Genomic DNA, 24,229 nt, shown 5'->3' on the forward strand with positions numbered 1-24,229 from the left:
GGGGACAGTTCCAGGTGCCACGGAAGAGGAGGAGGAGAGACAGTTGTCACCTCCATCCTGGTGCCCTGCCTGGCTGCCTGGTGGTCCCCAAGGAAGGGGAAACCTGCAGTTTCGACCCTGGCAGTTTATAGGATGATGTTTGTGGTTCCCTAAAAACAAAGCACCGTTGCCACGGCAACCGCAGCATCCCAGAACGCAGAGGCTATTCTGAGATGCTAAACAATGAGTTTTGCCTCTCGAATGGAGTCGCTGCCATTAGCCGGGGGAGCGCCCGCTCCCATCCCCCGACACGACCCGCGTGCAGGGAGAGAGAGGGCGGCGCTCGTGAGGCCGAGACGGGCTGCTCCCAGGAGTCACGTGCGTTCACCAGACAAGGGGACTCTCGACCTGAGACACTCTTAACAAGCAAAATAGAAAGTGGGGAATGGCAGAGATGAGGCTGGAAGCGGGCGGGAGCCCCGATCCTCCCCCCAACGGCTCAGTGCAGCGGGAGGCGCCACCACCCCCCTTGGGGCTGTTTCACCGGAGGGACACTCTCCAGCCCCGTCCGGGACGTTTCTCTTCTTCGGGGTCGCGGCAAGGGTCGAGACAGAGGGCAGAGCCCGCAGCGACCGCCCAACCCAGCCTCTTCGCTCTGCACACCCGGACCCCTTGCTCACAGCCGCCCTCTGCTTTCCCGCTTTGCCAAATCTTTGCCAGTTCGCGAAAATCTTTTTTGTCGTTTGTGACTATCTCAGGGGAGTGGGACAGTAACTGGTGATGCCAGTTAGGACACCAAACACCCTTTGTTCCCAGTGCCGGCCACCTGTCACTAGCACGCTGGGCAAAGGGTCCACAGCCCACGGGCGGTCAGAGACAGGGACTCGGGTGACCAGGGGTGGCACAGTGTGGGGCGGGCTGGGGCAGGCTCCAACGCAAAGCATGTTTTTGAATGGACCAAAGAACACACATGTACATTATATGTATATCGCACCTGCTAGTCACCAAATGCCCACCCTGTACCAGGCACTTCACATTTGTGACTGAGTTTCCAGCCCCAGGGTGTCCCCAGCGTGGCTGACGCCCAGAGCAGACCACATCAAACAACCCCTCTTCTGTACTGCAAAATTATTTTCTATAACAGTCATGTAACAACCCTCATTTACTCGATCCATGCATCTTAAAACAAATCTTTTTCAAAGAATGGATGTCGATTTTAAAGGTATTATCCCAATTCAATAGTTCATGTAAGAACTGCATTGACTAAAAAAAAATCATTCCACCTTGCAGTTCACATCGGCCAATGTGTTAAATTTTAAACACAAATGCAAACTCCAAGTGGCCACTAGAACAATAGCCTGGAGGAGGTGCAAGCTCATTTTGTCCTTCTAGTCACCCAGCGCTCACGTTTGTCTCCAATCTGCCGTTCCGCGGCAGGAATGCCGAAAATGACAGGGCAGAGACCGGAACTGTGGAAAAGCCAGCCCAGGCACTGTGGAGCCTGCGGACTTAACCCCTGCCCCCAACAGCGGTGGCTGAGCCCACCTGCCCCTGAGGACTGCCATGTGACCTTAACCAGAGTTCTCCAACTGAAGGATGAGTTACAACAAGGTGCTAATTTCAAGTTGACAGCTACATTATTAAAACTCAACTGCAACTGTAGCAATTGCTTAGAACATAGACCACAGCTGAGAGGAGAATTTTATTACTGGGCATGTACAGAAGTGTGTGTGGGGGGTGATGATTATAAAAAGGAAACAGAAATGTAGCTGGTTTTATCATTGCTTGGAACTCTCTAGAGACAAGGAGTCCTCTTTATCTTCTGCACCTGGCGGACAGCCCTGTCCACCTGCCCTCGGCACAGCTCTGCCTTTGACACACGATGGAAGCGTTGACATGGTGTGTCTGTTCATAAACCGGGAAGCCGAGGTTCGGAGGGGATGTTTTACTAAGACAGGTCACAGCAGGCGACGGTGTCTCTCAGGGATTGTGCAATTTGAGAGAGAGAGAAAGGAAACTCCCCAAAGGAACAGACGGCTGCTCTGAGCACACAGTAGGGTCTCGGGAGATGCTCTGAGCCAGTTGTCCCCAGCCTTTTTGGCACCAGGGACCAGTCTGATGGAAGACAATTTTTCCATGCACCAGCGTGGGGGATAGTTTCAGGATGATCCAAGCGCATCACATTTACTGTGCAGTCAGACCTCTCTGCTAATGACAATGTGTATTTGCAGCTGGTCCCAAGCGCTAGCATCACCGCTTAGCTCCACCTGAGATGTCAGGCCTTAGATTCTCTTAAGGAGAGCAACCTAGAGCCCTCTGATGCCGCCAACTGATCTGGCAGGAGGCGGAGCTCAGGCCGGGATGTGAGCAATGGGGAGTGGTTGTAAATACAGATGCAGCTTCGCTTGCTTGCCCCACCCCCCACTCCCTGCTCACCTTCTGCTGTGCAGCCGGTTCCCAACAAGCCACGGAGGGACACTGATCCACAGCCCGGGGGTTGGGGACCGCAGCTCTGAGCGACAGAGGTGGAATTCCAGCGGAACGAGCTGGCATTTGAGGCAAGGCACCCTGTCCTAGCGGCTGACCCAATGTCCTGCCCCGGGGTCCGCATCTCCGCCTGGCCCTTCTGGGTGCTGGCTGACAAAGGTCCTCACGGGCCAGGCTGTGGGCAATTCCAAAAGGGACTCAGTTCCACTGGGACCCTGACAACTAGAACACAGACACGGCCCAAGAAGAAATGAGTAAATATTACTCCTTGCTCCGGACACACAATTTTGTCTTATCTCTTCCCCATTGATATTTTTATTTCTCTTCTGGGCACACAAAAGAATACTGGTAATTCATAACAAAAGGAACAACACACAGTGTTCTTACATTTTGTTTTCCTTTTTAGAGCACACTGACACCAGGTTTTTGTCTTCCTCGGGCTTGAGAGCTCCAACAGCAAGGAGGGGACCCGATGGGCACCTGCCAGGGTCAGGGCAGGGGGACCGGGGCTCCTGGCCTCGCTGCGGGCTGGTGGCCGTGTGATCTGGTTAAGTCACCAGGCTTCCCGAGAGGACGTCTACAGTGACCACCTGCCGTGTTCCCAGCACTGGTCTCCTGACCTTCTGTTCTGCGTAACACCCTCCCTGCCTGCTTGCTGTAGGACAACCACGTGGCTAGAACCGGCCACTGGCCTGGACGTGAATGAAGGGACAGTGACTCAAGGGAAGGATCCCAGCTCCCTGCCCTCAACCCAGGCTTCGGCAGAGCTCTGTCCTTCCATCCTGTGCTATTTCCCCTTCCTCACTTTTCCAGGTGTTGTGCATTTCTGAGACCCCAGGAGTCTGGTAGAAGGGAAAGAAAATGATCACCTTTGGCCACCGTGACTGGCTCGGGGATGGGCTGATCCAAAGCCCTGTCACCTGCTGAAATCCCGATGCTCCGATCAGAGCAGCAGCGAGTCAGGGGCTCGCCCACGGCGGAGCCGGCCAGAGGGAAGTCGAGTTCAGAAATGGAGAGAGGGATACGTTCTGGGAACGTTGACTACAGAGAGAAACGAAGCTTTCTCTCCTGCGGCAGGAAAGGACGGGTCTGAAAAGTTGGCGAGTTATTTAACAAGAACTTGTCCGGCGCCTTCTACATACCAGGCGCCACGTGGGCCAGGTGCTGGCGAGTGGAGCAATCGCGGCCCCGCCCTCGCGCAGGGTGCCTGGAGTCTAGCAGAGAAACAGGAGGGAGAGTCGGTCAGTTTTTCTGAGAACGACTCGCCGGCTCCTGGGAGCTGGGCTGCCGGACACCCAGGGGCAGGAGGAAGGAACGCCGGGCCAGGCTGAACCGCACCCTGCTGAAGACAGACGGCGCTGGAGGTGGCCCCACGCCTACGACACGCCTGAAACGCACCGCAGCGCTTTACCCATGTTTTGCACGGCAGTGCACACGCGGCCGCCTCTCGCTGAGCTGGCGTGCAGACGGATCTCCACGGAGAACTGTGAATCGGGGGCCGGGCGACCCAGTCATTCCAAAAGCGGGTCCCCGGATAGACTCTGATAAAGTCCCAACGCCGGGCCGTGCCTCTCAACCCCAACTCCTCCTCCAAACGTGAACACTCAGAGCAAAGGTACGGGGCGTCCATGCGAGCCTCCTGCCCCAGGGTGCTGTCCAGGACAATTTACCGTATCAGTGGGGTGGGGTTCATACCCTCACTTCAGCACGCAAGAACCCAGGGTCCCCACGGGCTGCATGACACGCCTGCATGACCCAACCCACCAAACTCACGGCATCCCCTTGTGAACAGGGGACGGCGGGGGACTGGAGCCTGCCCCGGCCTGGTGAACGAGTCCCGAGAGTTTGCCTGGAGAGGGGGGCTTCCTTCGATCCTCTGCCCAGCTCTCTCTGGGGGATGCCAGGATTGGAAGCAGCGTCCTGTCCTCTGGCTCCCGAGAGCTCTGCCCACGAATGCTGACTGAATGATGTAAGAGAAGGTCCCGGTCCTGGGGTCCCACCCTCCCCTCCAGCTCCAGCCAAACTCTCTGTCCCTCCCGGCCATGTCACTCTTCCAGCAGTCCCTCAGGGAACCCCGAGGGACATGCCAAGGGTCTGGAGCAGGGGAAGGAAGATATTTCCGGGGGCTACTTATCACCCTCTCCTGCAGCTGCCCTCCTTGGTGGCCTCCGTGGCCCACATGGCAGTGGCCTCAAAGACGAGAGCACACTGATGTCTCTGTCTTGCACCGGGCCCCACTGCGAGCCTGAGACCCAGCGCCCCACGGGCCAGGACGGGGTGACCATCTTCTCTTCTGACTGCTGCTGCTGCTCCGTCAGCGGCCCGCGCCCTCCCCTGGTGTGGCCGACGCCGGCGCTGCTCAGGTGCACGTGTGCACAAACCCGCCCTTCCCGACTGAGCCTCCTGATGCCTCTCCACTTATGCTTATTAGGGTCGGAATTAGAAACCTTTTCTCTTTTTCTCTTCAATTGAATTTCACCACGCATATTCTTCCAATTTGATGAGGCTCAAATACCTAAAATCCCAAAAAGAGCTTCCAGAAAGGACGCTATTCTCTGCTTGAATTTGGGCTCAGCTCTGACCAAGAGAGAAGCCTGGGTGCAGGGAGGGAGGCACAGAGACGCTGTTGTCTGCAGCGGCTGCTCAGGCTGGAGGGGCCCTGCGGCTGGCCCACGGTCACCGAGAGAGCCCTGGACCACAGCCCTCGTCCTCCCGGCCTTGGACTAATGCTTTCTCCCCTGCTGCGCTGCCCGGCTGCCTTTGCACACTAACAAAAGTTAAGATTTCTTTCACTACTTCCTGACCCCAGCACGTATGCTGCCAGTGGATCGATGCAGAAAAGTCCAGGAATTCTGGGGTCAAGGGCCTTCCACCAAAGGTCATGCAGGGCTCCGCAGGCCTGCCGAGGGCCCATGGGTCCCTCAGCGGGACACCAGGGTGGGGACCTCTCTCCTGGCACCGGCCCTGTCGGGGCCTTGTCTGGCTTCCTGCAGTTGCTCCCAGGGCCAGGCCTGGGAGGTTGGGGACACCACAAGGGAAGGTCATAGGTGAGAGGTCAGGACGGAGCAGAGGCCACAGGGACCTCAGCACTCTCCCAGGGATGGCAAAGGAACCGCCAGCTTTCAAGGGCAGCCAGACGTTTGTGAAGCTGCCGTCACCGAACCACGGGGCCGACATCCACCTGCTGCCGTTCGCAGAGGAATTATTTGCTGTGCGACTATCCTACCTAAATCCCGGGAGCTAGGAGCAGCGGCTGCTGCGATGGTGAGGGACCAGAGCCTGGCCTGCGGAACCCCCCGTCTAGCCCGGGGATAAGCTGCGTACCCTGACTGCTACGGGATGAGCCCCTACTCGGGATGGAGGAAGGCGGTGCTGTGAACTGGGCGTCCACGCCACGGCAAGGGCTGTGGCCGGCTGGGAGGAGTCCGGGGACACAGGCAGAGGAGCGTGGGGAAAGGGGACAGCTTGAACAGAGCACACAGGGTGGAGGGGACAGCCCTGCCGTGGGCCTGCCTGGAAGGGGCTGGGCAAGGAGAGGGGCGGACAGGTCGGTGAGAGCCGCTCAGGAGCCAAGGAGCCTCCGGGACTTCCACTCAAGTCACCGGAAGCAGACACAGGGCTCTCTGCGTGGCCGGGGCACGTGCCCACGGGGAGATAGTGGCCGATCCCGTCGTCTGGGTTTTGCTCTCTCCCCGCCTCCCCCGGAGTGCTCCCTACACTGGGGACGGAGGCTCTGGGCTGGTGGGAAGACACGGTGCTGGTCCCACCAGACTGCGTGGCCTTGCCAGAGCCCCCACCCCTCCCAATCACAGACTTCTGTCCACAGGACGAGGGGGCCAGCCCGGGCTGGGGTCCCACCTCTCCCCCGGTGACGCCCATCCTGCCAAGACAAACTTTCTGGGGACACCGCGCACGCTCGGACCAGGTGCAGAACCTCCAGGGGGGGCTTCCGGCCAGGACTGTGAGTCCCAGGACAGACCGGGGGTTGGGGGTTCCTTCACATCCCCAGTCGCTCCCCGGGGTCACCAACTGTGAATCTCCAGAAGACAGGTACTTCTGAAAACACCTCCTACAGCTTCCACCATGAAGATGGGGGCAGGGACGGGACGGACACATGTTTAAACAGTGGCCGATGTCCAGGGAGCTTAGCCTGTTCTCTTCCTGGGGGGTCCCAGCAGCCTTTTTCCCCAGGGCTGGGGTTACAGGGACGAGTGAGCATGGGGTGCCGGGACCCAGGTCTCCTTGGACCGCAGCAGGTCCTGTCTGTTGTGAAAACGCACTTGGTTCACGTGCGAGAAGGGCTTCCTTGCTGGAGAGAAGTTTGAGAAACCTCAAAGTGAACCCCCCACCCCAGCCACCCAGAGAGACACAGCGAGAATGTGAGTTAAGGGACAGGTCACTGGAGTGCTGTTGGCCACTGGGACAAGTGGCATGGGGCAGGGGAGAGGGAGGAGGGATGAAGAGGAAGAGGAGGAGGAGGGTGGGGGAGAAGAATGCATGGCTGTGCAGGCCTGGCCCTTCCACAAGCACCTCCAGGACAGGAGAGCTCAGGGGAGGCAGGTGGGAGGGTGGCAGGGCTGCAGCGGGGAGGGCAGGCAGGAGGTCACCAGGCGCCTGTGCGGGGAGCTGGGAATCGGGCCCACAGCCCACAAGCGAGGGATTCGATGTGCACCCCAGAGCAGCGGGGAAGCAGCTTTCCCTGGAGAGATGGCCCAACGAAAAGGCCACGGCAGAAGCAGCCCAGGGCTCTTCCCCTTGCAAGAGGCTCCGGGACGGGACCCGAGGGGCGGTGGGCTAGTCTGTGCGGAGCCAGGCGTGGGCCAGGTCGGGCAGAACGCAAGACCTGCTGGTAAAGCCAGCCAAGAGCGTGGGGAGGGGGTTGGTGTGCGTGAGGGGGTTGGTGTCGAGGGGGACGGCCACCCCCGGAGCCTCGCTGAGAGGCGGTGGTGGCTTATCCCCACGTCCATGGGAACGGCCACCTCTGTGTCACGGGCCCAGGGTGCAGGGGAGGCCGAGCAGCCGCCCGGCCCGCAGGAGGGCAGAGCTGCAGACGTGCGTGCCGCAGAGGCGAGGGGAAGTTGGAGGAAGCCGCTCCAGGTGAACAGCGATCGGCAGCTGCGGGATCTTGTTCCAGCTGGGGCCGTGCGCAGAGGAGGCTTTTCTGAGGCCCAAGGAAGGGGGCGGGCAGGAGCGAGGGCCCAGGAAGTCAAGACGGCGGAGAGAAAACAAAGGATTACGGGCAACATCGCTGGTGGTTAGCAGTGGCTCTGGGCCCAGGGACCTTGCTCCAGCCCGGCTCCCTCTTACTATTCTCGCACTCGCGACAAGCGTCTGAGCTCCCAGGGCCTCGCCCTCCCGGGCTGTAGGATGTGGCAGTGGTTTCTCCCTAACAGGACTGCCTGTCACCAGGACGGGATGCACAGCACTGAGCACAACCCCAGCACGGAAGGGGCCGAATGCACATGAGCTTTATTTCTGTAGCTCAGATCAAGGCAGCTGCTGCCTCCTCCTCCAAGAAGCCATCCTGACTCTACAGCCATTGGGGTTTGGCATCCCCTAATGCTGGCGTCAGCCCTCGCCCGGATACCAAGGTAGGCATGAATGGGAAGGGTCGGGACAGGAGGAGGACGCCATGCAGGGCGTCAGGAGCCTTACCGAGACGGTACACGGCAGAGTGGAGCAGGATGGTGCAGCAAAGCGAGGGGACTCCGGGAGGTCTGGGGCACACTTACCCCTTCTGGGACCCAAGCCAGAGCCACAGACCGAGGACAGAGGGTGGGCAAGACTCTGGGGCAGCAAGAACCAGCCTCTACCTGAGACGGGACTTGTGCCGCACAGGAAGGACAGGGTTGGGGACGGATGGGGGCATCCTGGTGTGAGGAGAGGGCGTGAAGATGGGGTACAGGTGGGAAGAACCCCACAGCCAGAGGCATGGGGGCCACATCCTCAGGAGGGGAGAGTCCACTTTGGCCTCGACCTTGGGGTTCTCCACCCACCTGCGGGGCCCTGGTGGGAGCGGTGTGGGGCAGGACAGCGCAGGAAAGCCAGGGACCCCCTGGGAGGCCAGGAGCATAATAAGCTCGAGGACAGGATCGGAGCTAAAGAATTGCAGGCAGCCTGTGGGGCCCAGAGCCCGGGTCCAAGAGGGGTGAGCACGGGGCTCTGCCGAGGGGCCCAGGAGCAGCTGGCGCTCGGGCTCACGAGCAGCATCCTGGGACAACGCAGCCGAGACGGGAACAGAGGGGGGGTGCAGTGCTCCAAGGCATGGCTCCCACTGCCCCGCCGGGCACCCCGGTTCCCAGGGGCTGGCAGCCCCCGCCAGAGGTGGCTCCGGGCCGTTGTAGTAAGTGTGGTTGGGGGAGCTTCTCACGCGTGGTCGGCAGGGCCAGGCGTGCTTGGTGTCCAGTGACTTGGGGGACAGTCCCACATCGATTCTGAATGACCCACCAGACATCGAGGCAGAGGCAACACCTGTTCGTCTAACAGGAGGTTCGCACAACCTCCCCCATCTGACGCTAAGCACGGCATACCTTTGCGCAGCTTTAAAATCCCCTGAATTTCCAAGGAACGTGACCCAACACGTCAATGAAAGAAAACGTCTGTTTCGTTTGGTTCAGAACTTTACTAAGAGGCGTTGACCACTTGGGGAAATCCGGCCCCCGAGGGCCGAGCGTCTCAGCCGCACGAGGAGCTCTGGGCCTGACGGTGACCGCGTCCGGGGCGACGGCCCTCGCGCTGGGGCTCCCGGGCGGACACCCTCCCCCTGCAGCACAGACCAAGCGCACGGTCCAGTCCTTCCCGCCTAACACGGTGAGGATGCTATGTCGATTTTTTTTTAAAATTACATGCATGTGTTAGGTCATGCTATCTGAGAGTTTCACTTGAGGATGACGGGTATGTTACACAGTATCCGCTGTGAAAGGGCCTGGGGTCTGAGGTGGTCGGGAACCAGGGGACAGGGGTGTCTCTGTGCTGGAGGGAACTGTGCAGAGGACGAGGCCCGGGCTGGGGGGTGACGGCGGGTCTCCGGAGCTTCCGCCACTCACAGGGCACGCAGGGGGTGGGCTCTTCCCCGGGGCCCCAAGCTGCCCGGGACGGGGGAACAAAGAGCCAGCAGGGCTGGGGGCTGGGGAAAGGTTCAACCCAGAGGAGAGAAAGGTGGCAATCTGTGCGCACCTGTCGGGAAATCTGCTGCAGGAAACGGTTTGCAGCAGCCACGCGTGTCTGCTGTGTGTAGGCGGCGTGGCCAGGGACCCCACGAGGAGCACCGCAGATGGACACAGCACGGCACCCACGCCACCTCTGGCAGCAGCGTCCACTGGCTGAAGGGCGACAGGCCACGGGTGAGCCCGAGGGGGCGCAGGGGCTGCCCAGCAGGCACGGGGGAGGACGTGGACAGAACTCGGCCACGAAGACAAAGCACACGGAGACTCAGGTGGGACAGGAGGCCAAGGCCTCGTGCTGTCAGGACAAAACCGTGTGTACACACACCACACAGGACGGCGGGTCCCCCCGTGGACATTCGCCCAGGCATCGGTGCTGGAAGTCGGCCACATACAAAGACACACTCCCAGCCTGACACACTGGCAAAGAGGCGGTCGCTCTCGTCACGTCCTGGCCTGACAGCTACGCTCTGTACTTCGGAACAAACTTCTAGACGGATGTGCACAGGGAAACAGGTGGGGGGGTGCGGGTAGACCCACAGTAACACGCATGTGACCGATCCCTTTGGCAGACACAACACGGAGACCGACCAGGACCCCAGAACGGCACACGGAACAACAGAGCGGGCCACGTCAGATAAAACCACCAGCCCCGGAGAGGCGTCAGCCCCGCACACAGACAGACCGGAAACCACACACTCCTCACGCAGCTCGCTCTCTCCCGCAAAGGGGACAAGACAGGAACAGGCAGCCCCGGTGACAGGTCATGGTGGCGGCTGGTTGCTCATATCCGCTTAGGAACTGCTGTATCTGTTGGCGCTGATGTCCTCCTGCTCCTCTCAGTAAATTGTTTTGAAAATGTCCTATGGAATCTAGTCGATAGCTGTGTGATTTCTGCAGAATTCTGAGCAAAATGCTATCCTGACTTTTCCTGGGAGGGTTTCTTCTTAACGCTCATGAACAGGGACCCAACTAGGGGGACCCCAGTCCATCCGATCTAATTAAATGAAACAGGTTAGAACTGGGGGCTTTCCCCCCATCTGCTATTCCTACTTGCAAACACAAAGGATACTGTGTTTACTTAATATCATCATCTCTGTTTCCTGTAGCACATTTCACAGTCAAAATGCCAGGTAACCTGAAATCTTTCAAATCGGATCTATTTTATTTCACAGCAGGTGGTATCTACCAAATAGGTATATTTTTTAAAAGAATCATCACTCAAAACCAGCCTGAATTTTACATTCTCACACAGAAATACACATATGCACACACATACCCAAAATATTACATTAAGAAATCTGTTTGAAAACACCACTCTCTAGCCATCATCTATACATATCTAACGCATAATTACACAGGCACCCGGTCCTGAAACCTAGCAACGGTATCCAAGCCTTCCTCAGTCGGCTAATCAGGCACCCAAACTCACACATCAGCTCAATGTGCTTCATCTTAAAAAAAAAAAAAAACAAAAAAAAACAAATGCTTGCTTCTCTCTCCATGGCTGCAGAAGGACAAGAGGTACGAAAACAAACCTTGTTCGGCTGAAGAAGAACAACCCATGTCATTTAATCCATCTGACAGTGCATCTCCCCACAAAGCCAGGCAAAAACAAAAACAACAGAGGTTGTAGAAAATAGGTTATCCCAGTCCAGAGCTTATCAGCTGGCAACATGCTTAATATCTGCATGACTGTTTCGGACGCGAGCCCTCCGGCTCCCCAGCGGTCTTGATTTTGGGGATCTCCGTCCTATAGGAGCCATTGTAAATGCTCTATAGCAAAAGCCTCTAAAACCTGCTGGGCTCATTTGCTCAGCCACTGCTAAACAGCGGATGGCAGCAAGCAGGGATTAACTTTGCTGTTCATGGGCGCTTTTAAACCGTCACTTTCTTCGAGCTGGCAAATAAAATAACCAAATGGAGGTCACATTTAATGTTTTTAAAGAGGGAGGGGGCATACGAAGAGGCAGACAGCAGCAACACACATGCTAGCCGGGCTGCGAACAGAGTGTTTCCCGACAGGATGAAGTCTCCCTTTTAAAGAGATAGAGAGGTGCCCACACCGCATTCCAGATCCATTTCTGGATTCCACAGACCTCCGCGTGCCCATTAATCACGCTGCTGTGTTTCGGCACGTTCACCATCTTGTCTCCCAAAGCCACGTGTGCTAAGTGCGCATCCTAAGTGTGCTTATTTCCTGCCACTGATCCCTTCCGTGTTTGGAAAACAAAGGCTCCCTCTCTCCCAGGAGCGGAGGCTATTTGATCTTTTAAAGGGACTTTTTAAAGAAAAACATCCCGCCGATCAGGCTGCACATGGAAAGTCAGGAAAACGTTTAGCATTCCAACTTACTCACTCTGAAGCATCCAAGTCGACCCCCACCCGCCCTGGCATGGAATTCGGAGGTCCTTCCCTGGAACCTGCACTAGGAAACTCGACCTGACCCGACACGGGCGGGCGTCTGACCTCCGTCTCCCCTGAGTTCGGAATCCTGGCGCTGAGGTTGGGTTCTCTGAAACGGCGCCGCAGCTCCAAGTGTGTGATGAACAGAACTCTGCTCGTGAGCACGAGGGTTTGTCCCGGCACAGAGCAAGGGCTCAGGTCCAGGGGACGGGTCCCCATCCATACACGTTTCCCCTAAGCCGTGACGGCGCTCGGAAGGCCAGCCTCGCTGAAGATCATCGAGACACAACGCGATCCTCAGGCTGGGGGTAGCAGGCGAGTGGCACCTGGAGAACACGCTGAAGTCCTCTGGTGGTGACCATCCGGCAGGTCACTCGCCACCGGCCGAGGGGCCAGGCACGGACAACAGATGAGCCGTGACTGCGACAGTCGGCGCAGCACCCGCGAAGGCCGAGAGAATCCCGGGAGGAGGCAGCCAAGCCACAGAGACCGGAATCAGAAAGCGGAGCGGCCCCGCAGTTGAGTACGGCCCCAGAAATACCTGGTGTAAGGACAGACGGCACCACGCCCACCGCAACCCACCGCCTCCAAACGCCTCCTCGCCCGTGTCCCACTGAGCTCTGCTTCCCTGGGACTCCAGAAACGCTGAAGAGGGAGAGAACATTGCCCTGCGGCAAACACCTTCAACCCCGCAACGGACCTGCTGGTGAGTGCTCTGTCCCCGCACCCAGGACCGGGGACCGGGGAGGCAGGTTCACGTCAAGAAGACAGGCATGGGGGCGCTGGCCCTGGAGGGGGAACACTGGCCGGGGTAGGAGCCGCTCACCCCACACACATTTCACCGAGGCCCGCGACACGGGAGTCGCTAAGGGGAAGTCAGAGTCAGCGCCTGCCACGAGGGGGGGACGGCCCGGAGAGACAAACAGCCGTAAAGCGACGTGAGTGCCCTGCCGTGGGCTGAGTGGGGGCCCCAGAAAGATGTGCCCATGTCCAAACCCCCACTACCTGTGACTGGGACCTTATTTGGAAATAGGGTCTCCTCCTGGGTTTAGGGTGGCTCTAAATCTGAAGACTGGTGTCCTATAAGAGAGAGGGGCAGGAGCCTTGAGACATAGAAGCACACAGTGGACGGCCACGTGAAGAGGGGCAGAGGCTGGGGTGACGTGTCTACAACCCAGGGAACGCCAAGAACTGCCGGCCACCACCAGAAGCCGGGAGAGGCAAGGAAAGACCCTCCCTAGAGTCTCAGGAAGGAACTAACCCGCCAACACCTTAATTTTGGGCTTCTGGCTCTCGGAATCAAGGGACAGTAAGTTCCGGTGGTTTTATTTAAGCCCCCCAGTTGGAGGTCATTAGTTGCGGCAGCCCCAGGAAATGAGTCGGCCCGTCCTTAGGTTCTGAGCTGGCCTTGCGGGAGGCAAAGGCGGAGCCGGGCTTGGACGTCCAGCATCACTCCCACGGCAGGGAAGTGAGCGGTGAGTCCAGGGGCCCCCCAGACCTACTGAGTCAGACTCTGGGGGTGGCGCTGGGCACCTGCATTCCCACCAGCTTCCTGGGGACTCAGATGCACCCCAAACCTCACATGCACTGCTGGACACTGGGAGCCTTGGAGGTTTGACGTAGGCCAGTCAAGAGCAGAGTCGGGATCAGGAACAGGAGCGAGCGGCTCTCGGGCTCTGTCTCGGGGGTCGACTGCCCGCAACACAGAAGCCTCACCGGGGGCAGGGGATGAAGAAGTAGCTGGACAAGTGGGGGCCGGTCATAAAGGAAGGGGTGGGGGCTGCAACAGGCAAAGAGACCAGGTCCGTGGAAGAGTCCATTTTCTAACAGGCATGTGCCATCCTCTTGCTGAACAGCAACTGACTAGCTCGCTCCAACCCAGAAGGGTGCACAAGGCCTGCAGTTCTTTCAACACCACTTCCAGATCTAGGGGTGGGGGAGGACAAGAAGGACACTGCCCTCCGTGGTCATCCCCTCCCAGAGGCCAGAGATGAGCCAATGCTCCAAATCCCCAGCACGCTGCAGGGGCTGCAGGGGAGAAGCTCGTGGAGAGCTGTCCCCGGAAGGTGGTGCCGGGTGGGTGGGGGAGCTGGCGGGAGCCCAGGCATCGCCGGGACCTGGCGCTGAAGGAAGTTCAAGTACAGCATGGTCTTCTGCCCACCGAAAGGATGCCCCTCGGTAGCACGAGGCAGACCGCTCTCCTTGGGATGTGGGGATTCCTCTCTCGGCTGGAAGACACCAGGCGCAGTTCTGCTGAGTTCTGGGATGGCAGCCTCCGAGGTCAGAATTCTTTCCTTTTGTGACCCCACGGAGGTGACACAGCAGCCCTGAAAGCTCATTGTCCTGCTCCCTCTCTCTGTCCCCCCTGCCCAGGGCAGCACCTCCCCCCTGCGAGGCCTCCTGGGTGGCCCTGACCTTGCAGACAGCACCCTGGGAAGGAGCTCCCCGGCGCCTGGTGAATATGTCATGGTGGGTGACCAGTGTCAAGGAAGACGTTTCTCTCTCTCTGAAATGTTAGAAATGACTGTGGAAGTTGAAGAAGAATCCAGGAGTTGCAGGGAAAATAACTGATCCTACAGGTGAGACCTGCAGGTCCCCCCCGCCCCATGAGGAAGGGGGAAGCCAGGACCGGTTCTGTCTAAAATATGACTTCTCTCTCACGTGGAAGATGAGCAAGTCGAGAACCTCCAGGAGAGGCCCCCCGTGAGCTGCCTGCACAGCGGTGGGGCCGCTCCGCAGCCCTCCACCTACCGATTCTCAGACCACTCCTCTGCAGGCACCAGGCGTGGCCCAGCACTGCCGCTGGGACGCCCTCCTCCAGCTCTGTCCCTTCCCCTCTGAGCACATCTGGGGAGCTGGCCCAGAGCGGGGAGGTGCTTAGCCCCGGTGACCCCAGAGTGGAGGAGCCTGGAAGAGGAAGCAGAGAGCAGAGCCCCTTCTACCTGTGGCAGGGACCCATCCGGTCGGTGGTCTGTGGCCGAGAAGCCTCCTCTTCCTTCCACCCACCGACCTCGCCCTGGCCCCAGGCCCAGCTGTGTGCACACCCAAGCCTGCCTCGCCCCACCCCACGCTGATGCCCGCAGCCCCTGCGTGTAGCGGAAGGCTCTTCTCGGCTTCATCGAGGGAAGGAAGCACCCCAGAGCCAGACGGACTTGGGTTTGAAACCTGGCTTCGCCAGCCACTCTAGCATGTGGGTTTAGAAGTCCTGAATGCAAGATGCCGTCGACGCCCTGCCGGTGTCCCCTGGGCGCTTGCTGTTTACCCCGCAGGCACCTGCAACCCCGCACGGCGCTTCTCTGGACCCTGGAAGGAGCATGCGTGGCGGCGCAGGCCAGAACCAACCCAAACTGAGACCTGTGGGAGACACACGAACTGCTTCGCAATGCCAAGGCTCTCTGCAGCGTCCCAGAGGGCCCATGACTCAGAGGCCGAGGAATCGGCTGCTCACCGTGGTTATCCGTTCACCCAGAAGTGGGGCAGCTTCCTTAGACAGCGGGCACAGACTGGCACGCAGGAGCTGCCACGACCCGGGCAGGCAAACACACGAGCCAGGGACTGTGCCCACCACACGCTCAACACCTGCCCCCTCCCCCAGGACACAGTGAGAACGCAACGTGGGGGTGGCCACAGGACAGGGAAGAGTCAAGTGGGTTCAAACCAAGGGGTTTAGCTGAACAGGGACCTCACAATGACTCACCGTGCTTCGATCAAGCGACACACAGAGAGGTGTCTGAGTCTGCAGGGGACTCTCGGCCTTGTGCCCTTAATTTCCTTAGTCTCTGTCTCTCTCTTTCTGGGAAATGGCCAGCAAAGTTGATTCAGAAGGTACAGGCTGCACTGACACCAGTGCGCTAGTTCATGATCACGAACCCTTGGACAACTCAGATATGCAGAAGAAACCCCGTGGGGAAGTGCAGACTCTCTCTCCTTCCCATCTGGGGCCCTGGGGAAGCCCCAAGTCCAACAACAGCGGACATGGGCTTCCCGCATCACTGGTCGCGGACGCCAGCCCTACGTCTTCGCCGCAGACCGGAGCGGCGTGCAAGCGTACAGAGACCAGAGACCTCGAACCTCGACCCAGCACCGGGAGGCACGGCAGCCACCCGAGCCTGCTGTAGGTCCTCCTCCTCTTAGCAGGGATGCTGTCTGTCACTTAAATACACCACTGCTCAGAATGGGTGAGTGGCGAGTAATATGGATCCACCCCCCAAAATGGGTGTTACTTTTATTATATTAGCAAAACAGGTTTTGTTTGTGAAGAGGTGCTTGTATCACAGATAAGGAAGATAATAATCCTAACTCAAAACTGAAAAGACAATACATCTCCCCGGGGTGGGTTTTAAAATCAATTCAGGGCTTCCAGGGAAGGAGAGGTGTCTTGCTTTTGAGTCGGGGATCTCAGTGGCTGGTCCCTGTATCCGTGGCAGGTGTGGGGGGGTGCCGTGACTTTGAAGGGTGTGGCTTAGGGGCAGGGGGGTGGCAGCCCCAGATCTCTCTGAGTTCCACCAGAGAGTAGGACAGAGACGACACCTCACGCCTCCCTCTTTGCCGTGCAGGTCCCGGTCAAGGTGAGCACTTTGCAAGCTTCCTGAGGGCAGCCCAGAGCCCGTAACCCCCGCAGACAACTCTGTGGGGCGGAGGGGGCTCTGCATCCAGGGGCGCCCTCCCTGCAGCCGTGGGCGGGACCCGCCCTGAGGCTCCCCCCTCTCCCTTCTCTCCTGTGCGCCTCTGCTTAAGACAGCCCGTTCCCTGTCGTAGGTAGCAAACATCTAACCAAAGCTATCTTCCCGCTCTCAAGCTCTCAGGTGTCAGGGAGGAGGGAGGAAGACAGTCGCCTGCGTTCCGAGAGCTCAGTTCATGTTCCAAACGACCGCAGGCTTTCACCCATCAATCCCGCTAATGCGCTCACAGAGGCGCTAACGCGGCCCTGGTGCCACCCCGGATCTCAGAGCAATTAAGTGCTTTGCCCTGGCTCACAGGAGGGCCCACGTGTCAGCATCGGCCCGGCCTCCCGGAGGCCCCGATGCCCGGCACGGGCGCGCCGTGGTGCAAGCGAAGCATCTGGCCCGTGGCCCGTGCGGTGCTCTAAGCAGGGCGGGTGCCAGCCAGACTCGATGCCAGGCACACATTCGACAGGGTGCAGACGTGACAGCCAAACACATGGTTTCGCTCGCCCCCAATGCCAAAAACAGGGTGGGGACACAGGCAGTAAGAGGCAGGTGCCGTGTGGCTGCTTCTCAAGGCCCCCGGGAGGTCCCCCCGGGCCCCGTGGATGGGATGGTGCCGTCTTCGAAAGCTCACCGCTGCTGGTCCAACGGGACTGCTCCCCGCTGCAGGTCCGGTGGAGGCCCGGGGCGGGAGGAAGCAGGCCAGCGGGCTCGTCCACGGTGCAAGACTGGGCCCAGCCCACGGCAGGGCGACGGGAGGGAGGGCGAGCCCCAGAGACTGCCCTCCTGGTCGGCACAAGAGGTACTAGAAAGGGGAGCGGTCATCAATCGAGGGGAAGCGTAGGCGACCGGAGGGGAAGGGAGAGGACGTGCTGGCTCTCCCCTCCTCGCCTAGCCGCCAGCTCTCGCCTAGATGGAAGCGTGCAGGTTACAGACTCTTCCAAGGAACACATCTAAGTCAGCTGCAAACAAACAATTCTCCAATCAAAGAGCAATGCCTACATCCCTTGACGCCTAGCAAGTTCTCCCGCCTGATTTCTTTTCATATTTTGTTAAAAAAAAAAAAAAAAAAGATGCTACATTTTTAGAGCAGTTTTAAGTTCATAGTAAAATTGGACACAAGGAACAGAGCTTGCCCATGTACCCAACGCCACCCCCGCCACCAACATGCATGGCCTCCCGGCACCCCCCCCACGCGCTGGTACAGCGGCTGGTGCAGCCGATGGCCCCCCTCAGCACCCAGAGCCCACCGTGCACTTTAGGGCTCACTCCTGGGCGCGTACATTCTAGGAGTCTGGGCACCTATCAGTTTTTACCAAGATTTGGGGAAATCAGATACACAAATCGGAGAGAGAATCCCAGAGCCAACCCTTAGCATAAATTAAGCATTTCCTGTTCCTCTGCCCACTTCGCCAAGTCAACGATCTTAGTGTGGAAAGACCTGGAAACGCGGCCTGTCGGAGATGAGAACCTCACCTGCAGAAGAAGGCTGCACATGTCAACGGCCTGATTTCCAGGGTCTTCCTTAGCCCCATCCCTACCATAAGCTGAAAAAACGCAAGACTGAGATGCAAAACGCTCTCCGTTAAGTCCTGCTAGAAAGCAGGCTCTGAACCAATCTTAGGAGAATGTTGAAAAGCTGGTGAAGTCTCCTTAGCCAAACCGAATTCCGATCAGCAAGGCTACTCACCGATGTCCGTCTCCTTGTGGTTCTTGATGTACTCTGCCAGTTCAAAGTTGCCTGCGATGATCGCCACCTGTGAAGCAGAAATCATATTAAATGAAGTGTCACCTGCAGAACGACGATTTTTTTTTTAAATATACTTTTACATCACTGAAGGCCTCATGCCACAAGGAGCACAGTTGCAGCTCTCGAAATGGCAGGTGCATTTTCTCGCTCTGCCAAACGTCACACTTGCTTTTCGCAAAACTCCTGGTCATTTTACGATGGCACGGCTATCACTGCACTAGGACCTATGTGAGCAGTGCCTCTGTGCAGAAGGCATAGGGAGGAAACTATCTATACGGTGGCAGTGAATTCAGCAAAGCCAGAACTCGGAACGCCCCTCCCCCCAATCGACTATGTCCTGTGTTCCCCACAAGCCTCAACTGGTTGAGTCTCACACCACCGGGGAGTCTCCTTTGTCTGATTAGATACAAGCCAGACCCCATAAATGCAGAGAGGGGGAAACCTCAAAAAAGCATCTAAAACTCTTCAAATTTCAGTTCAGTGGGAAAAATTCCTCCCACAGACGTATGCTCAGCCCGGTGGGTGGCATCAAAACCAACACCTACAGAAAATTGTCCTAACCCAGGCCCTACAGACCTGTTACCTAATGCATCACGATCCTCGACATGCAGAAACACCCCGGTAGGTGAAGCCAGGGGCCCCCGGAAGGCCCCAAAGGGAGGCCAGAACCAGGGGCCACATGGGCAAGGCTCACAGTGCCCCAGAGGGGAAGATTTTGGTCTCAGAGCCAACACGTAGGCACCCAAAGAAGAGCCAGGCATTCTGATGCCAGTCTGGAGGAACACACACATCTACGAGTTGACGTCGAATGATAATGTGGAATTAGCCAATCAGCTGGAAGGCCCTTATGAGCAAAAACTGAGGTTTCCTGTGGAAGCAGAAATCCGTCCTCAAGACTGCAGCATCAGCTGCTGCCTGAGTTTCCAGTCTGCCCTGCAGATCCCAGACCCGCCAGCCCCACAATCGTGCGAGCCAGTTCCTTACAATCCATTGCTGACTGATACACGTTTCAGTACCGGGAGTGGGGTGCTGCTGTCACAAACATCAAGCCATGTGGAAATGGCCTTGGAACCAGGTAACGGGCGAGCAGAGGCTGGAATCAGAGGCTGGAAGCGATCGGAGGTCCATGCTGGAAACGCGCATGTGGAAGTGATTCTGGTGAGATCTCAGATGGAAAAGGAGAAACATCTCACTGGAAACTGGAGCAAGAGTGATCCTTGGTATAAAGTGGCAAAGAACTTGGCTGAATTGTGTTCTAGCGTTTTGTGGAAGATAGACCCTTATGAGGGATGAAATTGGATGTTTAGCCAAGGAGATTTCTAAGCAAAGCGTGGCGGGAGCAGCCGGCTCTTCCTGACTGCTTATAGTAAAAGGCAAAAGGAAAGATGGATTGAAGAAGGAATTTCTGAACCGGAACTTGAAGATCTGGAAATTTCTCGGGCTGTCCGTGTGGCAAAAGGTGAGCAAGCCTACCCCTGCTGCAAAACACAAACCCCGAGGGTGCGGCTGGAGTGTCACCAGATCACAAGCGTGGGATCACACAAGCAGCAACACAGCCAGTTCAAACTGACAGGACGGAGATGGGACAAGAGGCAGGACGACTGTCGGACTTGACAGGGGCAGGTGATGGAGCTATTAGGGCTGTGGGCGTGAGCTAGTCTTCAAGGAGAGGGAAAAAATGACCCTGAAGGCGACTCAGAGATTATCAGGATGACCACCTTGGTTTCAGCAGCCAGACGGCCTCTGCCCAAAGCCATGTGAGCAGCTCTGGAGCTGTGGCTCTGCTGGGCGTGAAGGTGGAAGGAGGTATTTAGGGACAGGTGTGCCTCTGACCATATTCGGTCGGAGAGGCAGATGTTCGAAGTGCCTCCTCCCGCCACGGCCCACCTTTGGCTCAGCTTTCAGCGCTCGACTTAAGTGGTGTGGGCTCAGCAAAACTTCTCCGACCCATGCTGTGGCTGCCCGGGCTGAGCCAGACACCCCCTTCTCTTGGCCCCGATGGCTGTGCTGCCTCCGTAGCAGAGCCAGGCCTCCGTGCACACAAGGGCAGGGTGTCTCTCCCCCACTCCTGTGGGTCGGCCCTGGCTGAACACCTGAGGTGAACCTGGCAGGCCGACGGAGGGGTGCTGCCACAGGGATGGAGGGCCCAGGCTGCCTGGTTCAAATTCCAGACTTGTACTGGGTGATATTGGGCATTATATGTTCAATCCGTGGGCCTCGGTTTTCCCATCTGTGAAATGGGTTTGGTGTGAAGGTTCAGAGCAGTGCCAGGCACATCGTTTCACTGTTGGGATTACTATTGTTGGAAAAACAGTTATCTACAACCTTTGTGCAAATAGCAGACTGCTCACCGTGAAGGTCGCCTAAGCCCCCCACATAAATGTACAATCAGACACAAACAAGTGCACACCCAGGACAGCTGCAGAAAATAACCTGACAGAGGGCCATCTAGCAGTGAGTCCAGGCTAACGCTTCCAAAGAAAAGCTCTTGGAACTCAAACTTGGTCACCCACACAGCAGCAAGGCCACTTGCTTCATTCCAACCAAAACATCCCGGCTTATAATGCACATGAGAACAATGTGCATTTACTTGTCATAACTGCACAGGAAGCAGCCACCTGCCACCCTCTGCCACTGCTGGCCCAGGCCTGGTAGGTGTCTTCTGGAGGAAGAACAGGGGACCAGGTTCGACGTGGCATTTCAGTGCTGTCGAGCCGGCGTTCGGTGCGGGTTTGGATGCATAGGGCAGGCAGAGTGCGGGGCTGTCTCCTCCGGTTCCGGGTGTACGTATCAGCAACGGCACCGCGAATGATGGTGAAGATACAGCAACGCCCAGGCACTGCACTCTGCCGAGCACCAAGTCTTCCTCCCACCCCCACGTTCACCACGGAGCAGGTGGAGACCCATGCCAGAGGCGCACCCCAAATCCCCAGCCTGCCCCTCGTGTCTGCCGCACCCTCCCATCCCCACCTGCACTGAATCAGACAGCTCCTCCGTGCGCCCAGCGCCTGCACCCGCCCCGTCAGGGAGACCTGGAGGCCTGGGGGCATCGTGCCCTTGCTCAGTGCCCGGGTGGGTGTACCCCACACACCAGGAACGAACTCCTCAAGGAACACGCAGTGAGGAGGATCAGGACACCACACCTGCAGGAGCCTGACAACGATCCCAGTCTCGTGCCAGAGGCCCGTGTTGGATGCGCCCACAGGCCCAAGCTGCCCAGAGGTACCTGAGAGGTTGGGGGGCTGTGTGGGTGCAGCAGGCGGAGCTGTCTACCAGGTCCCTCGGGGAGTGTGGGGCATGAATGCCGTGCCCCAGCCTCTGAGCAGCGTAAAGACCAACACGGGACGTGTGAGGAACGGCCCGGTGCGCTCAGGCACGGCTCTGGCATGGATGGAGGGGGGGCGTGAGGCGGGCCAAGGTCCCCCGTGGGGACTTGGGGCCTGGGGAAGATCTGGAGGAGGGACAGCACCCGGCTGGCGGACAAGGGAGGAAGATGGGGGACCACAAGGTTGGTCCCCGCTGAAGCTCTCTGCAGATCGAAATTTGACGCCTCCTGTTTACATCAGGCAGCCCCCTCCAAGACGGCTTCCTGGACAACTCCAGATGACACCTCTGGGCTCAAGTCACCCACCCACCCGTGCACCCACCGACCCACCGTTAGCTGAGCACCAGGACGAGCCACACCCCACAGCACCTGGCACCGAGTGCAGCCGGCCCCGAAGCACGTCTCCATTTGCAGGTGTGAGCTTGCGTGCTGGGTCAGGTGACGACTGCACCTGAACCCAGGTGTCACGTGGGCTTCTACGGTCTGAACGTCTGTGTCCCTCCAAATTTACATGTCCAAACCTACGCCCCAGTGCAAGGGTGTCAGGAGGCGGGACCTTTGGGAGATGCTCAGGTCGCCAGGGTGGAGCCCTCGTGAATGGGGTCAGTGACCTTAGCAAAGAGGCTCCAGGGAGACCCTTGTGCCCTCTGGGATGCGAGAACAGAGGGAGACGGCGGGGTAGGAAGCGGACCCTACTCAGACATCGGATCGGCGGGCGCCTGGTCTGGACCCCCAGGCTGCAGAACTGTGGCGGGAATGTCTGCGGTTTGGAAGCCACCCGGTGTAGCCTGAGCACACTAAGACAACGTCCAACCTGTCCCGCCTGTCACCTGAGCTGACGCTGGGACCAGAGCAGGTGCCCACAGACCTGCGCCTTCCCGCTCAGCGCAGGGGAGTGGCGGCACACGAGAACTTTCTGCAGCAATAAAAGCGCCCGGGAGCCGCACCATCGCCTTTGGACACTCCTCTCAGCTTCCCTGGCTCTGGGGAGGGTGGTCAGGACCCCGGGGACGCTGCTGCCTTGCTGTGATGCCCACAGCGCGGCCTGCTCTGCCCACGCCGAGAGTCAGAGCAAGGGAAGCGGCCGCCTCGCCCCTGCTCACTCCTGAACCCGCTCCTGGCAGCTGCAGCCACCTGCGGAGGAAACCTTCCCCCGCCCCGAACGCAGCATCCTTCTCTTTCCAAAACGAAATGTGCTTCCCAAACGGACCCAGGCGGCTCTATGGTCCTGACACCTCTTTGCCACAACGAGAAAGTGGCTCCTCGAAGAGCCAGTGAGGGAAACCGAGGGCTCGCTGCGTCCCCATCTCTCGTCTCCTTCAAGATACTGAGTCTTGTTTCAGATTCCTGGGCAGCTCAGGAAGTGACCGATACCCACAGCCTGGGGAGCCTGGGAGGCGCGTTTGAAGGTTGAGCATCCTCTAGGCATGGCGGGCGGGAGACTGGGCTCCGTGAGGTCAGAGGTCGATCTCTACCAGGCAAACTCCAAGAGAGTCTCTGCCTGGCTCTAGGCTAACCCCTGGGGTGTGGAGAGGCAGGGGACACGCCTGCAGGTTCCGGAGAGAGCAGCTCCCTGGGGCTCTGCCAGAATCCCAGCGGGGACAGGAGCCTTTGCAAATCCACGTGTGTTACCCGAAGGCCCCTGGTTTTCTCCTGGACCTTATGCCAACCCAAGGGGGCTGACTAGACTGAGACCCCCTCGGTGACAGGAGCAGTCACCCACCCCTCCAGGGACTGCCAACTCAGGGGTGCTGGGGGCTGGGCCCTGGGCCAGAGGAAGCAGCCAGGGCTTGGGAGTCTGCTCTGTGGGCGGCTCTGTGCCGGGTGACACAGTGGGCCCCTCCCCCGGGGACAGGGGGCCCCGGTGCTTAAACAAGACTGCCCTAGGCAAGGCCTCCACTTGTTGGTACCCAGAGGCTGGGGATCAAATGGCCCCCAGGCCCCTAGAAAGCCCAGCAGGTCCAGGCCCCTCCACCCTCCCACGGCTGAGAAGGGAAGGGACCCCGGGCTGCGGTCAGCCCTCGCTCCGGCAGCACCGTGTCCCAGAGCCACAGGGAACACAGGCCAACACTCCCTCTGTACCTGTGTCTCCTCCTCTGTAACCGAGGGTCATAATACACGCGTGATATTCTATGACTACTGTGACAATTTAAATAATGAATATTGGTTAGTGGCTTAAAGCAGCATCATCTGATATCAGCAAATGGAACGAAGATCTGTTTCTAAAGGAGACAGTACCATCACCTGGGTGAGCTTGTTTCAGGAACAAGAAAATGGATCAACATAATTCATCATGTAGCAGAAAAAGGAGGAAATCTATCTAATTATCTTTGATGGCTGAGGGATCGGATCTCAGTTTTGATAAATGTTTTATCAAAACACATCGGATATAATAATGCAGCTTCATGATAAAATCTAATAGACTGGGAATCAAAGTGAACTCAGTCTGCTA

At 58.3% G+C, this 24,229-nt stretch overlaps 1 protein-coding gene across 3 annotated transcripts in view; it reads right to left on the bottom strand.

Annotated features, from left to right (window-relative positions):
• SHANK2 (SH3 and multiple ankyrin repeat domains 2) overlaps window positions 1–24,229 on the bottom strand; it is a 545,909-nt gene that overhangs the window by 346,286 nt on the left and 175,394 nt on the right. For all 3 annotated transcript variants that reach the window (XM_076001724.1, XM_076001725.1, XM_076001723.1), the window contains exon 11: window positions 18,393–18,459. In XM_076001724.1, coding sequence (XP_075857839.1) covers window positions 18,393–18,459 — 67 coding nt within the window. The remainder of the gene's footprint in view (window positions 1–18,392; window positions 18,460–24,229) is intronic.

Source organism: Microcebus murinus, chromosome 4 (genome assembly GCF_040939455.1).
Source record: "Microcebus murinus isolate Inina chromosome 4, M.murinus_Inina_mat1.0, whole genome shotgun sequence".
NCBI lineage: Eukaryota > Metazoa > Chordata > Mammalia > Primates > Cheirogaleidae > Microcebus > Microcebus murinus.